The sequence below is a fragment of the Eumetopias jubatus genome, unplaced genomic scaffold (genome assembly GCF_037043125.1).
Source record: "Eumetopias jubatus isolate StellerSeaLion01/CBP00866 unplaced genomic scaffold, mEumJub1_p1.0 scaffold_10, whole genome shotgun sequence".
NCBI classification, from domain to species: domain Eukaryota; kingdom Metazoa; phylum Chordata; class Mammalia; order Carnivora; family Otariidae; genus Eumetopias; species Eumetopias jubatus.
Genome location: NW_028274816.1, coordinates 98,716,493 through 98,736,711, shown reverse-complemented (window position 1 = coordinate 98,736,711; position 20,219 = coordinate 98,716,493). Strand labels below are relative to the sequence as shown.

At 43.5% G+C, this 20,219-nt stretch overlaps 1 protein-coding gene across 4 annotated transcripts in view; it reads right to left on the bottom strand.

The window, feature by feature from the left end:
• LOC114203860 (leucine-rich repeat-containing protein 37A2-like) overlaps positions 1-17,927 on the bottom strand; it is a 51,955-nt gene extending 34,028 nt beyond the window's left edge. For 3 of the 4 annotated variants that reach the window (XM_088028219.1, XM_088028220.1, XM_088028222.1), the window contains exons 1-5: positions 16,145-17,927; positions 13,386-13,457; positions 3,338-3,409; positions 1,781-1,852; positions 1,021-1,101 (exon numbers count right to left, since the gene is read on the bottom strand). In XM_088028219.1, the coding sequence (XP_087884345.1) occupies positions 1,021-1,101; positions 1,781-1,852; positions 3,338-3,409; positions 13,386-13,457; positions 16,145-17,841 (1,994 nt within the window). In that variant the 5' untranslated portion in view covers positions 17,842-17,927. The remainder of the gene's footprint in view (positions 1-1,020; positions 1,102-1,780; positions 1,853-3,337; positions 3,410-13,385; positions 13,458-16,144) is intronic. The other variant, XM_088028221.1, reaches the window with a different exon arrangement.
• Positions 17,928-20,219: the final 2,292 nt, after the last annotated feature.

Genomic DNA, 20,219 nt, shown 5'->3' with positions numbered 1-20,219 from the left:
GGACTCCTTCCACGAGTGAGGCATCAGCAAATTGAGAGGAGAGAGGAGGCTGCTACAGATGGACGTCGGCGGCAACAGTTACTCAGCTCCAGACACACCCTCAACACCTTCATCCATTCTACAATAAACGGTGTGAAATTGTATTTCTGAACCACGAGACAGGTAAGATAGTCTTTTCCAAAGTCAGGTTTAGAGGAAGATCTTCACCTTGTGTCTAAACTGCCCCTCAGGCCATTGAACATACCCACTATGACTTGATATGTCATAGAGAAATCACAGAATTTTCCAGCTGAAAGGGAATAACAGGCTTCTTACTGAAGAACAGTCAGGAAAGAAAGCATATGAAATTAGGCTACAGCAATGTATGTTCTTTATGAACATTTTCCCACACTACAACTTAACATAAACGCATCGTTTTCCGTACCTCAAAGGTTCCTACTGCCCCCGGATAGTTTACTTCAGAGGTATATACTTTTTGCTCTGGGTGACTGGGGAGAGAAGTGCCTTGTGGTAAGTTTTCAGGAGTTCTTTCTGCTTTACCATTTAAAAGAAGCTGATGGATGAGGAAGGACCCACACTTTTGCTCCCTGGACAACTCCGTGCTAAACTTAGTTCTTCGAAGCTTTATTTTGCATGTCTTCAAGCAGTTAGGAACTTTGCACATGAGTAGGAATCAAAGTTAAATTCAGAAGTGGAATTTCAAGGACCATGCACCTACTGGAGAAGCATCATTGTCATGGAGTCCCAGGATAATGCTGATTTGGCTGTTATTTGCTTGGGGTCTTTTATTGCCCACACCAAAGCTGAGTACTAGAGAAAGTGGAGTGTGCCATTTATGAGACAGACAAGTCTCTTGGCCTCTTTGTACCTTAGTTTCCTCATCTGAAGAAATGAATAGATTTTAAGACATACTTTTCAGAGTTCATACTAGGCTTATTACACCCACTGAACCAATAACTGTATGGTGTTTTTACACATAGTTTTTTTTTTTTACATGTATTCATTTTCTATTTCACTTACAACTTGTGTAAAAACTGCATTCCATGCCAGGCCTGAAATGTTCCAAAGCTCAGTTCTGTGAGTAAATTGCAACCAAGATTTCTAAAAAAAAAAAAAAAAAGACACAAGCAAAAGAAGAACAAAAGATATTCTTTCAGAACATTTATCCTTTGGCAGTGATTCCAATTTACATATGATGAAACATAACCTCAATACTCTCTCCATACACTGAAGAAATCTCACTATGGAAGATACTTTTTAAAAAAATTTTGCATGAAAGATTTATACTTTCATGTTTATACCTGTGGTGCATTAGATACAAATCAGTAAATGTTCAATAAATACTTGTGTTAAGTAATCTTTATTTCTCTAGAAAAATGTTTCACAACAACGGTACTAGTGACATCTATGGTTGGATCGTCTTTGTTAGGAGGGGCGGTCCTGTGCACTGGGGGTTGTTTAGCAGCATCTCAGGCCTCTGCCCACTAGATGCCGTAGCTCATCTACAGTCTGACGACCATAAATGTTTCCAGACACTGCCAAATGTCACCCGGGTGCAAAATCACCCCGGTTGAGAACCACTGCTCTAGAATGATTCAGTCTGATCTGTATACAATTCTCACACTAATCTTTGCCTCAGGCAAAAAAGATTTGCTACATTAATTTTAGTAGCTTTCTACTAATAAAATTTCAATCATATTTCAAAATGATTCTAACAAAGAGGTTTACAATTAAGTTCAACAAAAATTCCAAGTATAATGAAATTATATTTGTAACTTACATAAACTGCAAAAAAGGTAGCGGTTCAAATGCACGTCTTTCAATAGATTGTATTTTATTGCAGGATAAATCTCTAGGAAAAGTAAAAGGAAAATATTGCCTCAATTATCTATTAGATATCTAATTAGTAGGATGACAGTATTGAATAAGTAGCTTTTGCCTACACTCTGAATCTCAGGAATTGTTTCTTGAACCTTCCAGAGCCCCTAACTCTACTTACCCTCTCCTCACCTCTCTTAAGAGAGTCTCACCTTCAAGATCTTCATAAATAAAATCCACAACTATAGATCTTGATAGATCTTGGAAGTAACCTCTCCTGAGAGCAGAAGAATTGATTAGAGGATCTTTTGTGGTCTCATCAATTTCTAGATTATGAGGTCAAGGTTTTTATCTCCACATACAATTATAATTTCTTTTTTCAAAAGGTTTATTTATTTATTTATTTCAGAGAAAGAGAGCGAGCGAGCGAGCGAGAGAGCACAAGTAGGAGGGGCAGAGGGAGAGGGAGAGAGAATCCCAAGCAGACCCCGCACTGAGCACAGAGCCCAATGCGGGGCTCCATTTCAGGACCCTGAGATCATGACCTGAGCTGAAACCAAGAGTCAGATGCTCAACCAGTTGTGCCACCCAGGTGCCCCTTATTTTATATTTTTTTAAAAGATTTTATTTTTCTCAAGTAATCTCTATACCCAATGTGGGTTTCAAACCTACAACCCCGAGATCCAGAGTCACTTGCTCTACCAACTGAGCCAGCCAGGCACACCTTAACCATCATTTTAAACACCTATTTTTAATATTGGTATAAGAATTCCCACACTGAAATCCTTAATCTGTTCTCTTGGTAGCTTAATATGTATTGATAATTGATAATACTGCTTACATAATTTACCTGCTTAGTTAAATATTTAATATTTAAATATTTATTTTAGCTTAAATTATTAAAAAATTCTGGGTTAATGGCATTCAAATTAATCTAAGTGTTCTATATTTTCTTGTCCTGTAGGTGATAATTTGAGGTTACCTTTAATTCCTCTCATTTTATTAAATGAGAAACCTTTTAGAAACCTTTTCTGTAAAAGCCAGATAGTAAATATTTTGGGCTTTGCAGGCCACATGCCATTTCTGTTGCATATTCTTCTCTTTCTCTTCTTTTCTCTTTTATAGCCCTTTAAGAATGTAAAAATCATTCTTCACTCATAGGCTGTATAAAGACAGACCATGGGTGGGATTTGATCCATGAGCCATAAACTAAATATAAATGTAAGCAGATGGTATATGAACACTTAGGAAACAAGGTTCCTATGGGTGTCCATAATTGCTCAGACCTCATTACCCCTTTTGCTCTGTAGGGTCTTTTTCTGTCTATATCTGGTATATAAAATTAAAAAAACTGAAAATGCATAGAAGATATTTAATGCTAGAGATGGGCTGGGGCCCTACAGACTTACAGAACTGTAGAATTTTATTGTTAGAAGAAATTGTCGCAATTATCTAATTTGAACCCCATATTTGTTTTATAGATAACTAAAAAGTCATAATAAATGATTAATTAACTTACAAATACTGGAGTGATAGTAGGCCTTCAAATGAGTCCTTATGTAATTCGGTCAAATAATTTTCCCTGAGAATTCTGAAAAATGAAAAGGTTATTTTTGCATCAAAATGCAAAATAACTACAACTATTTACTACCTAGGACTAACTTCCATATGGGAGAGGAAACCTGGGTAATGGTGCCCCCTAAATACACTAATTCTTATTTAATTTAGGAGTACTGATCTCTGCTGTGTTTCCATTCAAATCCTTCTTTTCATGTACTCCTTGTGTCCATCTCTCTCCATCTCTCTCCCCCCCCCCCCCGCCCCACACACATACTCCTATCCACTCTTTGCACCAAAATGCATATTTAAAGCCTACTCTCTGGATCACAAAGTCTCTGCTAGAACCCAGCTCTCGGTGCCAACAACCCTGGCAGAACTGCCATTTCCTCCTCTCTCTTCCCAAATTCTATTCGGAAGCCCCATATACAACTATAGCAGTGTGGCAGAGAAAGCCATTGGTTTTTTTTCTCCCCGACTAAAAAATATTCTTGAGAACTAAAAAAATGTTCATTAATAAATGTTCAGTTTAGTAATTATCAAGCAAATACTCATGTAACACTATTCATGTCAAAAAGCCCTGCCTGCATCCTAGAAGCCCCCAGTGTGCCCCTTCCAATCACAACCCTCTCTCTGATTCCCCAGAAGTAACCACTATCCTGACTTTAATAATAATTTCCTTGCTTTTTGGGTTTTTTTATTTTTTTCAAGATTTATTAATTTGAAAGAGAGAGGGAGGGGGAGAGGGAGAGGGAGAGAGAGAGAATCTCTAGCAGACTCCCCACAGAGTGTAGAGCCCCATCCCACGACCCTGAGATCATGACCTGAGCCCAAGTCAAGAGCTGGGTGCTTAACCAACTGAGCCACCCAGGCCCCCCCAATTTCCTCGCTTTTTAAATGTAGTTTTACCTAACACATGGCAGCTGTAAACAACATAATTTAGTTTTGCCTCTTCTTGAACTCTATATAAATGGAATCATATTTTATGTATTATTTTCTATGATGCTTCTTTCATTCAACGTTATCTTATAAATTCATTATATTGTTGCATGTAGCTGAGGTTGATTCATTTCAATGCCTAGTATTGCATGTCTTGCTACATGTGGCTACCGAATACTTGGGAGTAGCTAGTGTGACGGAGGAGCTGAATTTTTAATTTAGTTAATTTCAATTATTTTAAAATTTAAATTAAAAAACTGATACTCAACAGTTATTAGAAAATGTTTAAATATGTTTGCAAGGATGTGAGGTTAGCTTTTCAACTGTAAATTTTATGAAATCTAAATACAGTCAAGTATCTCTGATAAAAAAATTAGTAACCAAATTGAGATTTCAAAGAGGCAGTATGGGAAAAAGAACCTAAACTCTCTCATTAACAATTTTTATACTGAGTACATGTAGAAATGATAATATTTTGGATATTTTGGAGACAGTTTAAATGTAGACTATCTTATTAATAATGTATCTAATGATTACACGTTGAAATGATAATATTTTGGAGATAAGAGCTAAACAAAATATATTAACATTTAGGTCATCTCTTTTTACTTTTAATTTTTAAGTGGCCACCAGAAAATTTGAGATGACTTGTGTGGCTTACGTTATATTTCAAATGAATAGTATTCCATTTTATGATGATACCACACTTTATTTATTCATTCTACTGTTGGTGGATACTAGAGTTTTCTAGTTTTTAGTTATTACAAACAGTCCTGCTTTGAACATTCTTGTACTTGTGCCTAAGTTTCTCTAGGATTTAATAGGGGTACAAAATTATTTTCCTAAGAGGTTGTGCTATTTCAGGTTGGCAGATGGAAATATGCCAAGTCTCTACCCTCCCAACCTCCACCAAAATCCCTAAGAATGATAGAAAAGATAAATTTAAAAATCCACAGCCTTAGCTCAAAGCCACGGGAGTAGCTTCACAAACACTCCCCTCCTAAGAAATGCCCTGGAGCGACGACAGGGTGGTTAGCTGGGGTCGTGCAGGAGGGCAAGCGGTGGCCCGGCAACCCCGCACCCTTCCTCCTTGGACCAGGCAACAAAGGGTGTCTTCCTCCAGCCTGGAGCAGTTGGTGTTAGGAAAGGGCAGGGTCCCAGAACCCTGAAGGCAGGGAAGGAAGGCCCTCTCTGACTTGCCACTAGAAGTCACCTCCCACCTCTTCCTTAATTCTTAGGGGAATCCACCACAGAAAAACAAGCCCCAGCAGCTCATTCCACCTCTTCCCTAGTGCCAGAAAACAGAAGCGGTAGAATCTCAACTACAAAGATAAATTGCACTCAGCAATGACCAAACAGTATGAGAAAGCCAACTCCACTAAGGACAGAAAATAAAAACAAACATAAGAGCTCAAAGCCAATGAATCAAAGTTAACGGGGAAAGCCCAAGGGGAGTTTAGAATAGCATAATTAATATCCTCAGACAGGTGTAAACAGTACATCAACTCAAGATTATATGAATGAAAAGTGTTATCATTAATAAAAAACTCAGTCTATGAGCAGCAGAAATTGTAGTTGAATAATTAGAAAACAGAGCTCTGGCTTCTTATCAGTACTTGAAATTATATCTACTTATTATATTTACATATTTGTTTTTATATTATATATTTGTAAACCCCTCGAGAACTGGGATATTTGGTCAATTTTATTCTTGAGCCTCTATCCCAGGCATGTAAAAACAGTTCCTAGCACATAGTAGAGGCTCCATAAATATTTGTTGAATGAGTAAGTGACAGGTATCAATATGCAAACATACTACCTTTATTTAAAACAAATTATCCATTTATTATCACTGATGAGGATAAGTACAACTTAATAATAAATAATAATGTCTTTATAATAATAATAAATTATAATAATTTATAATAATAATAAATGTCTTTCTCCAGCCCCACCCCTTAATTTGTGACTCAATCTCAATCTTTTGAGACAAGACCCTTCTGAGAATTTCATAAAAGCTATGGACCTTTTCCCTAGAAAACTGCACCTTCTTGAATATGTGCAACGGTGTGCACGTGATTTCAATTTGGGAATCATCCCTTCAGGGCACAGGTCTGTGAGGAGAATGGATTGAGTTCGGAGGAGGGCCAAACTTGGATGGATAATAAAATGATATATCACATATTGGTTGTAGATATCTCAAAATATCATTTATTCTCATCACTACCTTGAAGTTTTAATTGTTATTGTACCTACCACTGTATCTTGTTATTTAACGTGTTAACAGAAGCAGGTTTATTGCTATATCACTAACCTTTTTTTAAAAAATATTTTGAAAACTGTATTTCAATATAATTTCCTTTTACTATATATTTTAAATTATTATACATTTAAAAACATTATCCCAAGAACACAGGCTTCTGCAGATCATCACATAGATATATAGAAAAAAAAGGTTAAAAATCCTGCCCCAGGGGACCAGTGATCCATAGTTAGGAACCTCTGCCTCAAGCTGAATTAGAAATCTGCAAATCTTACTGGATTCATGTTCTAGTATACAAACTCCCAAACACATGCTTTTGAAAAATTAATTTTTAAATTTCTATTTATTTTCTAAAAATATGTTTTATATATATGTATTCACATGGCTCAAAATTCAAAAGGTATATAGTACACAATTCAAAGTTTTTCTGCTACTCCTGTCCCTCAGCCTACCCATCGCCCTCCACTCCCTAAAGAAAAGTAATGTTATTTATTTCTTGGGCCAAATTACTTTCAGTTTCCTTACAAGTATGGGAAATAAAATCTCCAAGTCAGACACTATCATGGGGAAATACAAATTATAAATACTATCTAAGAAATTCATAAAATAAAAGAAAATTTGCTTGGTTCTAGCATTTCTCCCTTACCGATAAGATATCAGACGAAGGGTGGGGGATCTACTTTAGTGGGATCATAATTCCTATGTTTAGATTACTATGACTACTTAAGTGATTCGATAAGATGAAACAACATTAGAATAATTGGGATCCCAGAAGAAGAAGAGAGAGAGAGAGGGGCAGAAGGTATATTGGAGCAAATAATAGCAGAGAACTTCCCTAATGTGAGGAAGGAAACAGGCATCAAAATCCAGGAGGCACAGAGAACCCCTCTCAAAATCAATCAAAATAGGTCAACACCCCGACATCTAATAGTAAAACTTACGAGTCTCAGAGACAAAGAGAAAATCCTGAAAGCAGCTCAGCAGAAGAGATATGTAACCTACAATGGTAAAAATATTAGATTGGCAAGAGACCTATCCACAGAGACCTGGCAGGCCAGAAAGGACTGGCAAGATATCTTCAGAGCACTAAACGAGAAAAATATGCAGCCAAGAATACTATATCCAGCTAGGCTGTCATTGAAAATAGAAGGAGAGATAAAAAGCTTCCAGAACAAACAAAAACTAAAGGAATTTGCAAACATGAAACCAGCCCTCCAAGAAATATTGAAAGGGGTCCTCTAAGCAAAGAGAGAGCCTAAAAGCAGCAAAGATCAGAAAGGAACACAGACAACATTCAGTAACAGTCACCTTACAGGCAATACAATGGCACTAAATTCATACCTTTCAATAGTTACCCTGAATGTAAATGGGCTCAATGCCCCAATCAAAAGACGCAGGCTATCAGATTGGATTAAAAAACAAGACCCATCCATATGCTGTCTGCAAGAGACTCATTTTAGACCCAAAGACACCCCCAGATTGAAAGTGAGGGGGTGGAAAACCATTTACCATGCTAATGGACACCAAAAGAAAGCTGGGGTAGCAATCCTTATATCAGACAAACTGGATTTTAAAACAAAGACTGTAATAAGAGATGAGGAAGGACACTATATCCTACTTAAAGGGTCTATCCAACAAGAAGATCTAACAGTTGTAAATATCTATGCCCCGAACATGGGAGCGGCCAATTATATAAGGCAATTAATAACAAAAGCAAAGAAACACATTGACAACAACACCAATAATAGTGGGAGACTTTAACACCCCCCTGACTGAAATGGACAGATCCTCTAAGCAAAAGATCAACAAGGAAATAAAGACTTTAAATGACACACTGGACCAAATGGACTTCACACACATATTCAGAACATTCCACCCCAAAGCAACGGAATACACATTCTTCTCGAGTGCCCATGGAACATTCTCCAGAATTGATCACATCCTAGGTCACAAATCAGGTCTCAAACGGTACCAAAAGATTGGGATCATTCCCTGCATATTTTCAGACCACAATGCTTTGAAACTAGAACTCAATCACAAGAGGAAAGTCGGAGAGAACTCAAATACATGGAGGCTAAAGAGCATCCTACTGAAGAATGAATGGGTCAACCAGGAAATTAAAGAAGAATTAAAAAAATTCATGGAAACCAATGAAAATGAAAACACAACTGTCCAAAATCTTTGGGATACAGCAAAGGCAGTCCTGAGAGGAAAGTGTATAGCAATACAAGCCTTTCTCAAGAAACAAGAAAGGTCTCAAATACACAATCTAACCCTACACCTAAAGGAGCTGGAGAAAGAACAGCAAATAAAGCCTAAACCCAGCAGGAGAAGAGAAATCATAAAGATCAGAGCAGAAATCAATGAAATAGAAACCAAAAGAACAGTAGAACAGATCAACGAAACTAGGAGCTGGTTCTTTGAAAGAATTAACAAGATTGATAAACCCCTGGCCAGACTGATCCAAAAGAAAAGAGAAATGACCCAAATCCACAAAATCATGAATGAAAGAGGAGAGATCACAACCAACACCAAAGAAATACAAACAATTATAAGAACATATTATGAGCAACTCTATGCCAGCAAATTAGATAACCTGGAAGAAATGGGTGCATTCCTAGAGATGTATCAACTACCAAAACTGAACCAGGAAGAAATAGAAAACCTGAACAGACCTATAACCACTAAGGAAATTGAAGCAGTCATCAAAAATCTCCCAACAAACAAAAGCCCAGGGCCAGATGGCTTCCCAGGGGAATTCTATCAGACATTTAAAGAAGAATTAATACCTATTCTCCTGAAACTGTTCCAAAAAATAGAAATGGAAGGAAAACTTCCAAATTCATTTTATGAGGCCACCATTACCTTGATCCCAAAACCAGACAAAGATCCCATCAAAAAGGAGAATTACAGACCAATATCCTTGATGAACATGGATGCAAAAATTCTCACCAAAATACTAGCCAATAGGATCCAACAGTACATTAAAAGGATTATTCACCACGACCAAGCGCGATTTATCCCTGGGCTGCAAGGCTGGTTCAACATCCGCAAATCAATCAACGTGATACAATACATTAACAAAAGAAAGAACAAGAATCATATGATCCTCTCAATAGATGCAGAAAAAGCATTTGACAAAGTACAGCATCCTTTCTTGATCAAAACTCTTCAGAGTATAGGGATAGAGGGTACATACCTCAATATCATAAAAGCTATCTACGAAAAACCTACAGCGAATATCATTCTCAATGGGGAAAAGCTGAGAGCTTTTCCCCTAAGGTCAGGAACGCGGCAGGGATGTCCACTCTCACCACTGCTATTCAACATAGTATTAGAAGTCCTAGCCACAGCAATCAGACAACAAAAAGAAATCAAAGGCATCCAAATCGGCAAAGAGGAAGTCAAACTCTCACTCTTTGCAGATGATATGATACTGTATGTGGAAAACCCAAAAGACTCCACCCCAAAACTGCTAGAACTCATACAGGAATTCAGTAAAGTAGCAGGCTATAAAATCAATGCACAGAAATCAGTGGCATTCCTATACACCAACAACAAGACAGAAGAGAAGACAAATCAAGGAGTCAATCCCATTCACAATTGCACCCAAAACCGTAAGATACCTAGGAATAAATTTAACCAAAGAGGCAAAGGATCTGTACTCAGAAAACTATAAAATACTCAGGAAAGAAATTGAAGAAGACACAAAGAAATGGAAAAACGTTCCATGCTCATGGATTGGAAGAACCAACATTGTGAAGATGTCAGTGCTACCTAGAGCAATCTACACATTCAATGCAATCCCCATCAAAATACCATCCACTTTTTTCAAAGAAATGGAACAAATGATCCTAAAATTTGTATGGAACCAGAAGAGACCCCGAATAGCCAGAGGAATATTGAAAAAGAAAAGCAAAGCTGGCGGCATCATAATTCCGGACTTCCAGCTCTATTACAAAGCTGTCATCATCAAGACAGTATGGTACTGGCACAAAAACAGACACATAGATCAATGGAACAGAATCGAGAGCCCAGAAATGGACCCTCAACTCTATGGTCAACTTATCTTTGACAAAGCAGGAAAGAATGTCCAGTGGAAAAAAGAAAGTCTCTTCAACAAATGGTGTTGGGAAAATTGGACAGCCACATGCAGAAGAATGAAACTGGACCATTTCCTTACACCACACACAAAAACAGACTCCAAATGGTTGAAAGACCTAAACGTGAGACAGGAGTCCATCCAAATCCTAAAGGAGAACACAGGTAGCAACCTCTTCGACCTCAGCCGCAGCAACTTCTTCCTAGAAACATCACCAAAGGCACAGGAAGCCAGGGCAAAAATGAACTATTGGGATTTCATCAAGATAAAAAGCTTTTGCACAGCAAAAGAAACAGTCCACAAAACCAAAAGACAACCGACAGAATGGGAGAAAATATTTGCAAATGACATATCAGATAAAGGGCTAGTATCCAAAACCTATAAAGAACTTATCAAACTCAACACCCAAAGAACAAATAATCCAATCAAGAAATGGGCAGAAAACATGAACAGACATTTTTCCAAAGAAGACATCCAAATGGCCAACAGGCACATGAAAAAGGGCTCAACATCGCTCGGCATCAGGGAAATCCAAATCAAAACCTCAATGAGATACCACTTCACACCCGTCAGAATGGCTAAAATTAACAAGTCAGGGAACGACAGATGTTGGCGGGGATGTGGAGAAAGGGGAACCCTCCTACACTGTTGGTGGGAATGCAAGCTGGTGCAACCCCTCTGGAAAACAGTATGGAGGTTCCTCAAACAGTTGAAATTAGAGCTACCATTCGATCCAGCAATTGCACTACTGGGTATTTACCCCAAAGATACAAATGTAGGGACCCGAAGGGGTACGTGCACCCCAATGTTTATAGCAGCAATGTCCACAATAGCCAAACTGTGGAAAGAGCCAAGATGTCCATCGACAGATGAATGGCTAAAGAAGATGTGGTATATATACACAATGGAATATTATGCAGCCATCAAAAGGAATGAGATCTTGCCATTTGCAACGACGTGGATGGAACTGGAGGGTGTTATGCTGAGTGAAATAAGTCAATCGGAGAAAGACATGTATCATATGACCTCACTGATATGAGGAATTCTTAATCTCAGGAACAAACTGAGGGTTGCTGGAGTGGTGGGGGGTGGGAGGGATGGGGTGGCTGGGTGATGGACATTGGGGAAGATATGTGCTACGGTGAGTGCTGTGAATTGTGTAAGACTGTTGAATCACAGATCTGTACTTCTGAAACAAATAACGCAACATATTTTAAGAAAAAAGAAAAAGAAGAAGATAGCAGGAGAGGAAGAATGAAGGGGAGTAAGTCAGAGGGGGAGACGAACCAGGAGAGATGATGGACTCTGAAAAACAAACTGTGGTTTCTGGAGGGGAGGAGGGTGGGGGGATGGGTTAGCCTGGTGATGGGTATTGAGGAGGGCACATTCTGCATGGAGCACTGGGTGTTATGAACAAACAATGAGTCATGGAACACTACACCAAAACAAATTATGTAATATATGGTGATTAACATAATAAAAACAATTAAAAAAAAAGATTACTATGACTACTATGTCTTTTATTACTAATTCAGGAGTCATTTATGACTTATCTACTCAAGTTGAACTAATGATACGATACACAAGCTGTCATGAAAAATGCCAGTTAATTGCTTTGAGTGTAATGTTTTTTTCCAAAATCATTTGTGTCTACATTGACTTTTTCTACAAATCAATTAAAAAAAGATAACAAAAAGTTGGCAAAGGACAAAAAATTCAGATAAGAAATACAAATGTTCAGTAAACAAAGAGAGATATTTAAATTTACAAGTAATCAGAAAGCTTCAAATTCAGATGAGACCCCTTTTATTCACCCATCAGATCAGCCAAGAAATGGAGAATATCCAGTGGCGGAGGGGTGTGAGGATGTGAATGCTGTCATGGTCTATGCGTTGGAGTGTAAGTCGGCACAGCTTTTTTGAGGGCAATTAAAATTGGACATCTACCTAGTCTTCATCCCAACAATTCCATTTCTAGATCTCTATTCCACAGAAATCCTTGCCCGTGTACACAGAGATGCATGGATGAGGTGGTTCACTGCAGCAATGCGTGTGACAAGAAAACCGGACACAGTCTAAACATCCATCAATAGGGGAATTATTAAATTGTAATACATTCATACTACGGAATATTACGCAGGAGTTTACATGAATGGGGTAACTCCCTATGTACTAGAAGAAAAGAAATCTAAGACCTACCATGAAGCAAAAGAATCGAGTTGTAGGATGTTACCACTTACGTAAAAAAAAGAGAAAGAAAGAAAGAAAGAAAGAAAGAAAGAAAGAAAGAAAATGACACAACAAACCTATTTTGTTGTCTATTCATATGTATGTAGACAAATGCATGGAAAAAGGTCTGGAAGGACATATATGAAATCCAGAGTAGTGGCTATCTCAGCGGTGGGGGATCAGAACACAAGGAGGATGTTCACTCTATAGCTATATTCTTTCATTTTTATATATTGAGAATATAATCATGTATTCCTTGTGTAATGGAACAGAAGTTTAGATTGACTCTAATTTTAAAGAGAGCCTGCCAAATTTAACTTTCAAAATAAACACTGAATTACAATCGATAGAGGTTGAATTGCGATATGGAGGGGGAAATACCTTTCCTCAGAGCTACTGACTTCCAAATTCTGGACCAACAAGGATCTTAGAATGCAGTTAAGTCTTTTGTATTTGTCTTTGGAGAGAATATACTCACAGTTTCTCAGCCCAACGGTATGCCTTCCATATATTTTCATCAATGTAAGAAATAGAATTTCCTTCGAAATTTCTGTAAAGAAACACAGTTCAGATCCTTGAATAGGTAGGAAAAGAATGAACAGAGTAAGTAAAAGAAGCATTGGGAACCTTGTGGGGAATATTCAAATGCAGAAAATACCAGCATTCTAATTTCCACAGCTATCAGCATCCCAGTTTGCGCAATTAAGGAAGAGATGATGTGGGGCTGCTGGCGCAAACAAGGCATCTCCCTAGAACCTGAACTTCCTATCTTGGACAGATATTGCCAGTTAATTACTTTGACTATAAGTGTTTTTTCCAAAATCACTGATGTGTCCAAAATGGCTCCTTCGTAAATCAGTGAGAAAATAATAATTCGACAGAAACATGGCAAAAACGTATCACTATAGGCAAACAAAGGTAAAGAAACCCTAAGCCAGGCAACACCAAAGCTTTGGCTCAGTGCCCTCTGTTGAAACCTCTTCAGCTGTTCGCATAAAGGAAGTTAGAAATTAGAGGAACTAATATGGAGAGATTTCTTAGACGTACTGCATAAGGAAAAGCAACAAATCACTGAGCAAGGAATAGAAGTATTACCTCATTAGGGGAAAAATGGCAAAGGAAAGCGATGGGAAGGAAGGACTCACACTGAAATGGTAACAGGAGTTATCTTACAGGTGGTAGGGAGGGTGGGGTGGGATTTTTACATTTTATCCTATATGCTTGTGCCATTTAGAAACAAACAAACAAACAAACAAACAAACAAAACCCCAGTGAGAGTGTATCCACGAATTGCATGTGTTTAAAAGAAGCCATGAAATGCCGGAGACTCCGTTTCATCCACTAACTCTATGTATTTTTACCTTTAGCTTTCCTCAGCAACAACTTACCTATTCAGTTTATAGACACATTTTTTTCTAGGGGAGTCAGAAAAGAAGGCAAAACAGGTACCCATCTGCCCATCTGCCTAGTGGCCATTTCCAGGAACCAGAAACCTTCTGGTTGCTTTATGTTCCCCGAGAAAAGATGCCTAAAGCTGAACTTAGCTCCCTCAAGCTGGCTCTCCTTCCCAACTGCTGTGTTTCCACCTGTTCTTCCGCCATTGTACTGCTCATCCAGGACAAAAACTTCGAGAGTCATGTTTCATTTTTCTCTTTTCTGGACACACCCTACCCGCTACTCTCATCAGTTACTCAGTCTTGTTGCTTCTTCCTTTGCGGTGCTCTCAGGATTTTCTTTCTACTCCTATCACAGCCACTCTGATCCGGCCCCTTGTCATTTTACTCCCAGCTTTTGCTAGAGCATTCTATCTGGTCTCCCTAGATCAAGCTTTCCTCTCTAGATCGCTCTACATCGGGAATCAAAAACAATCCTCTTGAAGAATGAAGGGGAGTAAGTCAGAGGGGGAGACGAACCAGGAGAGACGATGGACTCTGAAAAACAAACTGAGGTTTCTAGAGGGGAGGAGGGTAGGGGGATGGGGTAGCCTGGTGATGGGTATTAAAGAGGGCACATTCTGCATGGAGCACTGGGTGTTATGAACAAACAATGAATCATGGAGCACTACACCAAAACAAATTATGTAATATATGGTGATTAACATAATAAAAAAATTAAAAAAAAACAATCCTCTTGTTTTAATGATATGTATCTCTTGTGGGAAAACTTTCAGTGACTCTCTGTATCTCAGAGTGTAACTTTCAAACCCCTCTAGATGATAGTCAAGGGTTTTCACAGTCCTATCTTTCACAGCGTCCTAACCTAATTCTTAATTCCTGATCGGTCTTGCAGCCGGTCTTGCAGACTTTGCCTAGACTATACTCCCTATTTTTGCTCTATTTAACAAATCATAGCCACTCTTTAAGTCTCAGCTAAAGTTTTAGCTTATCCATGCAGCTCTCCCTCACCTCCACACTCTACTGATTACAGATTTAGCTTATCCCTGCAGTTCTCCCTCACCTCCACGCTCTACCGATTACAGATTCTGGTGAATTACAGCACCTATGGTCTGTACTTAATCATAGGTCACCTCCCTTTCTATGCCTGTTTCCTTTCTTCCCACCTATCATTTCACGTTCTAAAGACAATGTCATACTCTCATGGATCCCACAATACTGAGTCCTGGGCTGGGCACAAAATAGGTGCTATATATAGAAGGCCAGGGGACAAAGATGAGTTCTGAACATGACTGAGGAGTCAAATAATAAGAGATAACACTCATATGTATGCTAGGCACCAATAAAGTGCTTTACCTGTATTAACTCATCTAAATCTCACAATAAGCCCACGAGATGGTAACTATCATAATTCGCATTTTACGGAAAAGGAAATTGAATCAAAAGCTATTAAGTGACAGACCTCGGTTCAAACCCAGGTGGTCTAGTTCCAGAATCTCTACTCTTAACCACTTTGTTGTATCACCTCCAATGAGATGGAGAGAAGGACATGTTGCTATAAAGAGGATGGAGCAAATATGGGAGAGTAGAGGTTAAGGAATGAAATGATGGGGATAAAAAAACTGGATAAGAAAAAGGAATAAGGACAATTGCAAGTAAAAGATTGGAGAAGGGGGAATAATAGCAAAAAGCAAAACAAAGATAAGGGACAGCTGACAAAGAAAAGGTAAAAACAGAAAGTCAACATGGGCTGGGGAGATGAGGAAGGCCCAGGAAGACCTCGAAGAAAAGGCTGCCATGGCAAGCAGGAGGCAGAGAACAAATGAGGAAAGGCAATACTTACAAGATGGTGAAGGTGCCATTGTAGGTGCTGGGCTCTGGCACAGGCACTCTGTGGAGCCTCTGCTTTGGGCTGAAACCGGTACACGACAGCGTCTCATCTTTGCAGATACAGAGCTCACATATGTTGATGTTCGTGGTAGCATTCTCTTCCGGTTGCTCAGTTAAAGTTGCGTATGACTTTTCTGGGGTATATTTTACAAAATGCAGCACTGAACGCTGGGTCGTTGGGGGAAAAACTGTCTCAGATGACTCCGGTTGCGGACGTACAGTAATTTCCAGGTCCATAGGTGGAACCGTGACTTTAGTCAGGTTTGGATGTTGACTCTGAACCTGTTCTGGATGGGCAAGTGTCACCTCAAGGTCCTTTGGAGGAGGAGCTATAGTCTTCTTCGTGGCTGTAGAATGTGTAGGCTCTGTAATAGCTTCTGGAGTAATGGTAAGCCCCAAGTTCACATGATGAACTGTGGTGCTGGGTGACGCTGGATGCTGACCTTGATCCTTACTCGGAGTTGGAGCTGTCACCTCCTGATGGAATGGATATTGAACTACAACCTCCTTAGGTGGCTCTGGAGGCTGAGCTGGGATCTCTTGCAAGGTTGGAGAAGGTTGAACCTCCATATCGGATCCTGCAGTTACAGTGATTTCCAGGTCCATAGGTAGAACTGTGACTTCAGTCAGGTTTGGATGTTGACTCTGAACCTGTTCTGGCTGGGCAAGTGTCACCTCAAGGTCCTTTGGAGGAGGAGCTATAGTCTTCTTCATGGTTGTAGAACGTGCAGCCTCTGTAATCGGTTTTGGAGTAACGGTAAGCCCCAAGTCCACAGGATGCAATGTGGTGCTGGGTGATGCTGGATGCTGACCTTGATCCTTACTTGGAGGTGGAGCTGTCACCTCCTGATGAAATGGATATTGAACTACAACCTCCTTAGGTGGCTCTGGAGGCTGAGCTGGGGTCTCTTGCATGGTTGGAGAAGTTTCAGTCTCTGTAGTAGGTTCTGGAGTTATGGTAAGTCCCAGGTCCAAAGGTTTAACCGTGACTTTATTTGAGGTTGGATGCTGAACCTGAACCTGCTCTGACTGTGGAAATGTCACCTCAAGGTCCTTTGGAGGAGTTGTAGTCTGCTGCGGGGTTGTAGACTCTTTAACCTCTGTAGTAGATTCTGGAGTTATGGTAAGCTCCAGATCCAAAGGTTGAACTGTCACATTTGGTGACCACCAATGCTGAGCTTGATCCTGATGTGGTGTTGGAACTGCTGCCTCTTGATATGTGTGAGGTTGGGATACAAGTTCCTTAGTCAGCTCTGGATGCTGATCTGGGATCTCAGGCATGGCTGGAGAAGGTTCAACCTCGGCAGCAGATTCTGGAGTTATGGTAAGTTCCAGGTCCAAAGGTTTAACTGTGACTTTATTTAAGGTTGGACGGTGAGACTGAACCTGCTCTGAAAGTGCAAGTGTCACCTCAAGGTCTTTTGGAGGAGATGTAGTCTTTTTCAGGGTTGTAAACTGTTCAACTTCTTTAGTGGGTTCTGGACTTACAGTAAGCTCCAGGTCCAAAGGTTGAACTGTTACATTGGGTGATGATGGATGCTGAGCTTGATCTTGACCTGGTGTCTGAACAATCTCCTCCTGATATACTGGAGACTGAGCTACAACAACCTCCTTAGGTGGCTCTGGAGGCTGACTTGGGGTCCCCCGCATAGGTAGAGAAAGTTCAGTCTCCTTAGTGAATTCTGGAGTTATGGTAAGCCGCAGGTCCAAAGGTTGAACTGTGACTTCAGCCAAAGTTGGATGCTGAGTCTGAACCTGCTCTAGGTGTGCAAATGTCACTTCGAGGTCCTTTGGAGGAGCTGTAGCTTTCTTCAGGGCTGTAGAATGTTCAAACTCTGTAGTGGGTTCTGGAGTTACGGTAAGCTCCAGGTCTAAAGATTGAGCTGTGACTTCAGTCAAATGTGGTTGCTGAGCCTGAACTTGCTCTGGATGTGGAAGTGTCACCTCGGGGTCCTCTGGAAGAGACAGAGTCCACTGCAGGGCCGTGGAATGCACAGCCTCCTCGAGGCGCTCCGCTGGCTGAGCCGGGGCCTCCGGCTGTGCTGGCGTGGGCCCAGCCTCCTGGGGGCGCTCTGCAGGTGGAGCCGGGGCCTCCGGCTGCGCTGGGGTGGGCCCAGGCTTCTCGGGGCGCTCTACAGGTGGAGCCGGGACCTCCGGCAGGGCTGGGGTGGGCCCAGCCGCCTCGGGGCGCTCTACAGGCTGAGCCAAAGTTTCTGGCTGCGCTAGGGTGGGCCCAGCCTCCTCGGGGCGCTTTGCAGGCGGAACCGGGGCCTCCGGCTGGGCTGCACTGGGCCCAGCCTCCTCGGGGCGCTCCGCTGGCTGAGTCGGGGCCTCCGGCTGGGCTGGGGTGGGCCCAGCCTCCTCGGGGCGCTCTGCAGGCGGTGCCGGGGCCTCTGGCTGCGCTGGGGCGGACCAAGCCTCCTCGGGGCTCTCTGCAGGCGGAACAGGGGCCTCCGGCTGCGCTGGGGTGGGCCCAGCCTCCTCCGGGCGCTCTGCACGCGGTGCCGGGGCCTCCGGCAGGGCTGGGGCGGGCCCAGCCGCCTCGGGGCGCTCCGCTGGCTGAGCCGGGGCCTCCGCCTGCGCTGGGGTGGGCCCAGGGTCCTCGGGGTGCTCTGCAGGCGGAGCCGGGGCGTCCGGCTGCGCTGGAGCGGGCCCAGGCTCCTCGGGGCGCTCTGCAGGCGGAGCCGGGGCGTCCGGCTGCGCTGGGGCGGGTCCAGGCTCCTGGGGGCGCTCTGCTGGCGGAGCCGGGGCCTGCGGCTGCGCTGGGGCGGGCCCAGGCTCCTCGGGGCGCTCTGCAGGCAGAGCCGGGGCCTCCGGCAGGGCTGGGGTGGGCCCAGCCGCCTCGGGGCGCTCTACAGTCTGAGCCAGGGTTTCTGGCTGGGCTGGGGTGGGCCCAGCCTCCTCGGGGCGGTCCGCTGGCTGAGTCGGGGCCTCCGGCAGGGCTGGGGTGGACCCAGCCGCCTCGGGACGCTCTACAGTCTGAGTCAGGGTTTCTGGCTGGGCTGGGGTGGGCCCAGCCTCCTCCGGGCGCCCTGCAGGCGGAGCCGGGTCCTCCGGCTGCGCTGGGGCGGGTCCAGGGTCCTCGGGGTGCTCTGCCGGCGGAGCCGGGGCCTCCAGCTGGGCTGCGGTGGGCCCAGCCTCCTCGGGGCGCTCCGCTGGCTGAGCCGGGGCCTCTGGCTGCGCTGGGGTGGGCCCAGCCTCCTCGGGGCGCTCTGCACGCGGTGCCGGGGCCTCCGGCAGGGCTGGGGTGGGCCCAGCCGCCTCGGGGCGCTCTACAGGCTGAGCCAGGGTTTCTGACTGGGCTGGGGTGGGCCCAGCCTCCTCGGGGCGCTCCACTGGCTGAGCCGGGGCCTCCGGCTGCGCTGCGCAGGGCCCAGGGTCCTCGGGGAGCTCTGCAGGCGGAGCCGGGGCCTCCGGCTCCACTGGGGTGGGCCTAGGCTCCTCGGGGCGCTCTGCAGGCGGAGCCGGGGCCTCCTGCTGCGCTGCGGCTGGCCCAGGCTCCTCGGGGCGCTCTGCTGGTGGAGCCCGGGCCTCCGGCTGCGCTGGGGCGGGCCCAGGCTCCTCAGGGCGCCCTGCAAGCGGAGCCGGGGCCTGCGGCTGCGCTGGGGCGGGTCCAGGGTCCTCGGGGTGCTCTGCAGGCGGAGCCGGGGCCTCCTCCGGCTCCGCTGGGGCGGGCCTAGGCTCCTGGGGGCGGTCTGCAGGCGGAGCCGGGGCCTCCTGCTGCGCTGGGGCGGGCCCAGGCTCCTCGGGGCGCTCTGCAGGCGGAGCCGGGGCCTCCGGCAGGGCTGGGGTGGGCCCAGCCGCCTCGGGGCGCTCTACAGGCTGAGCCAGGGTTTCTGGCTGGGCTGGGGTGGGCCCAGCCTCCTCGGGGCGCCATGCAGGCGGAGCCGGGGCCTCCGGCTGGGCTGCGGTGGGCCCAGCCTCCTCGGGGCGCTCCGCTGGCTGAGCCGGGGACTCCGGCTGCGCTGGGGTGAGCCCAGCCTCCTCGGGGCGGTCTTCAGGTGGAGCCGGGGCCTCTGGCAGGGCTG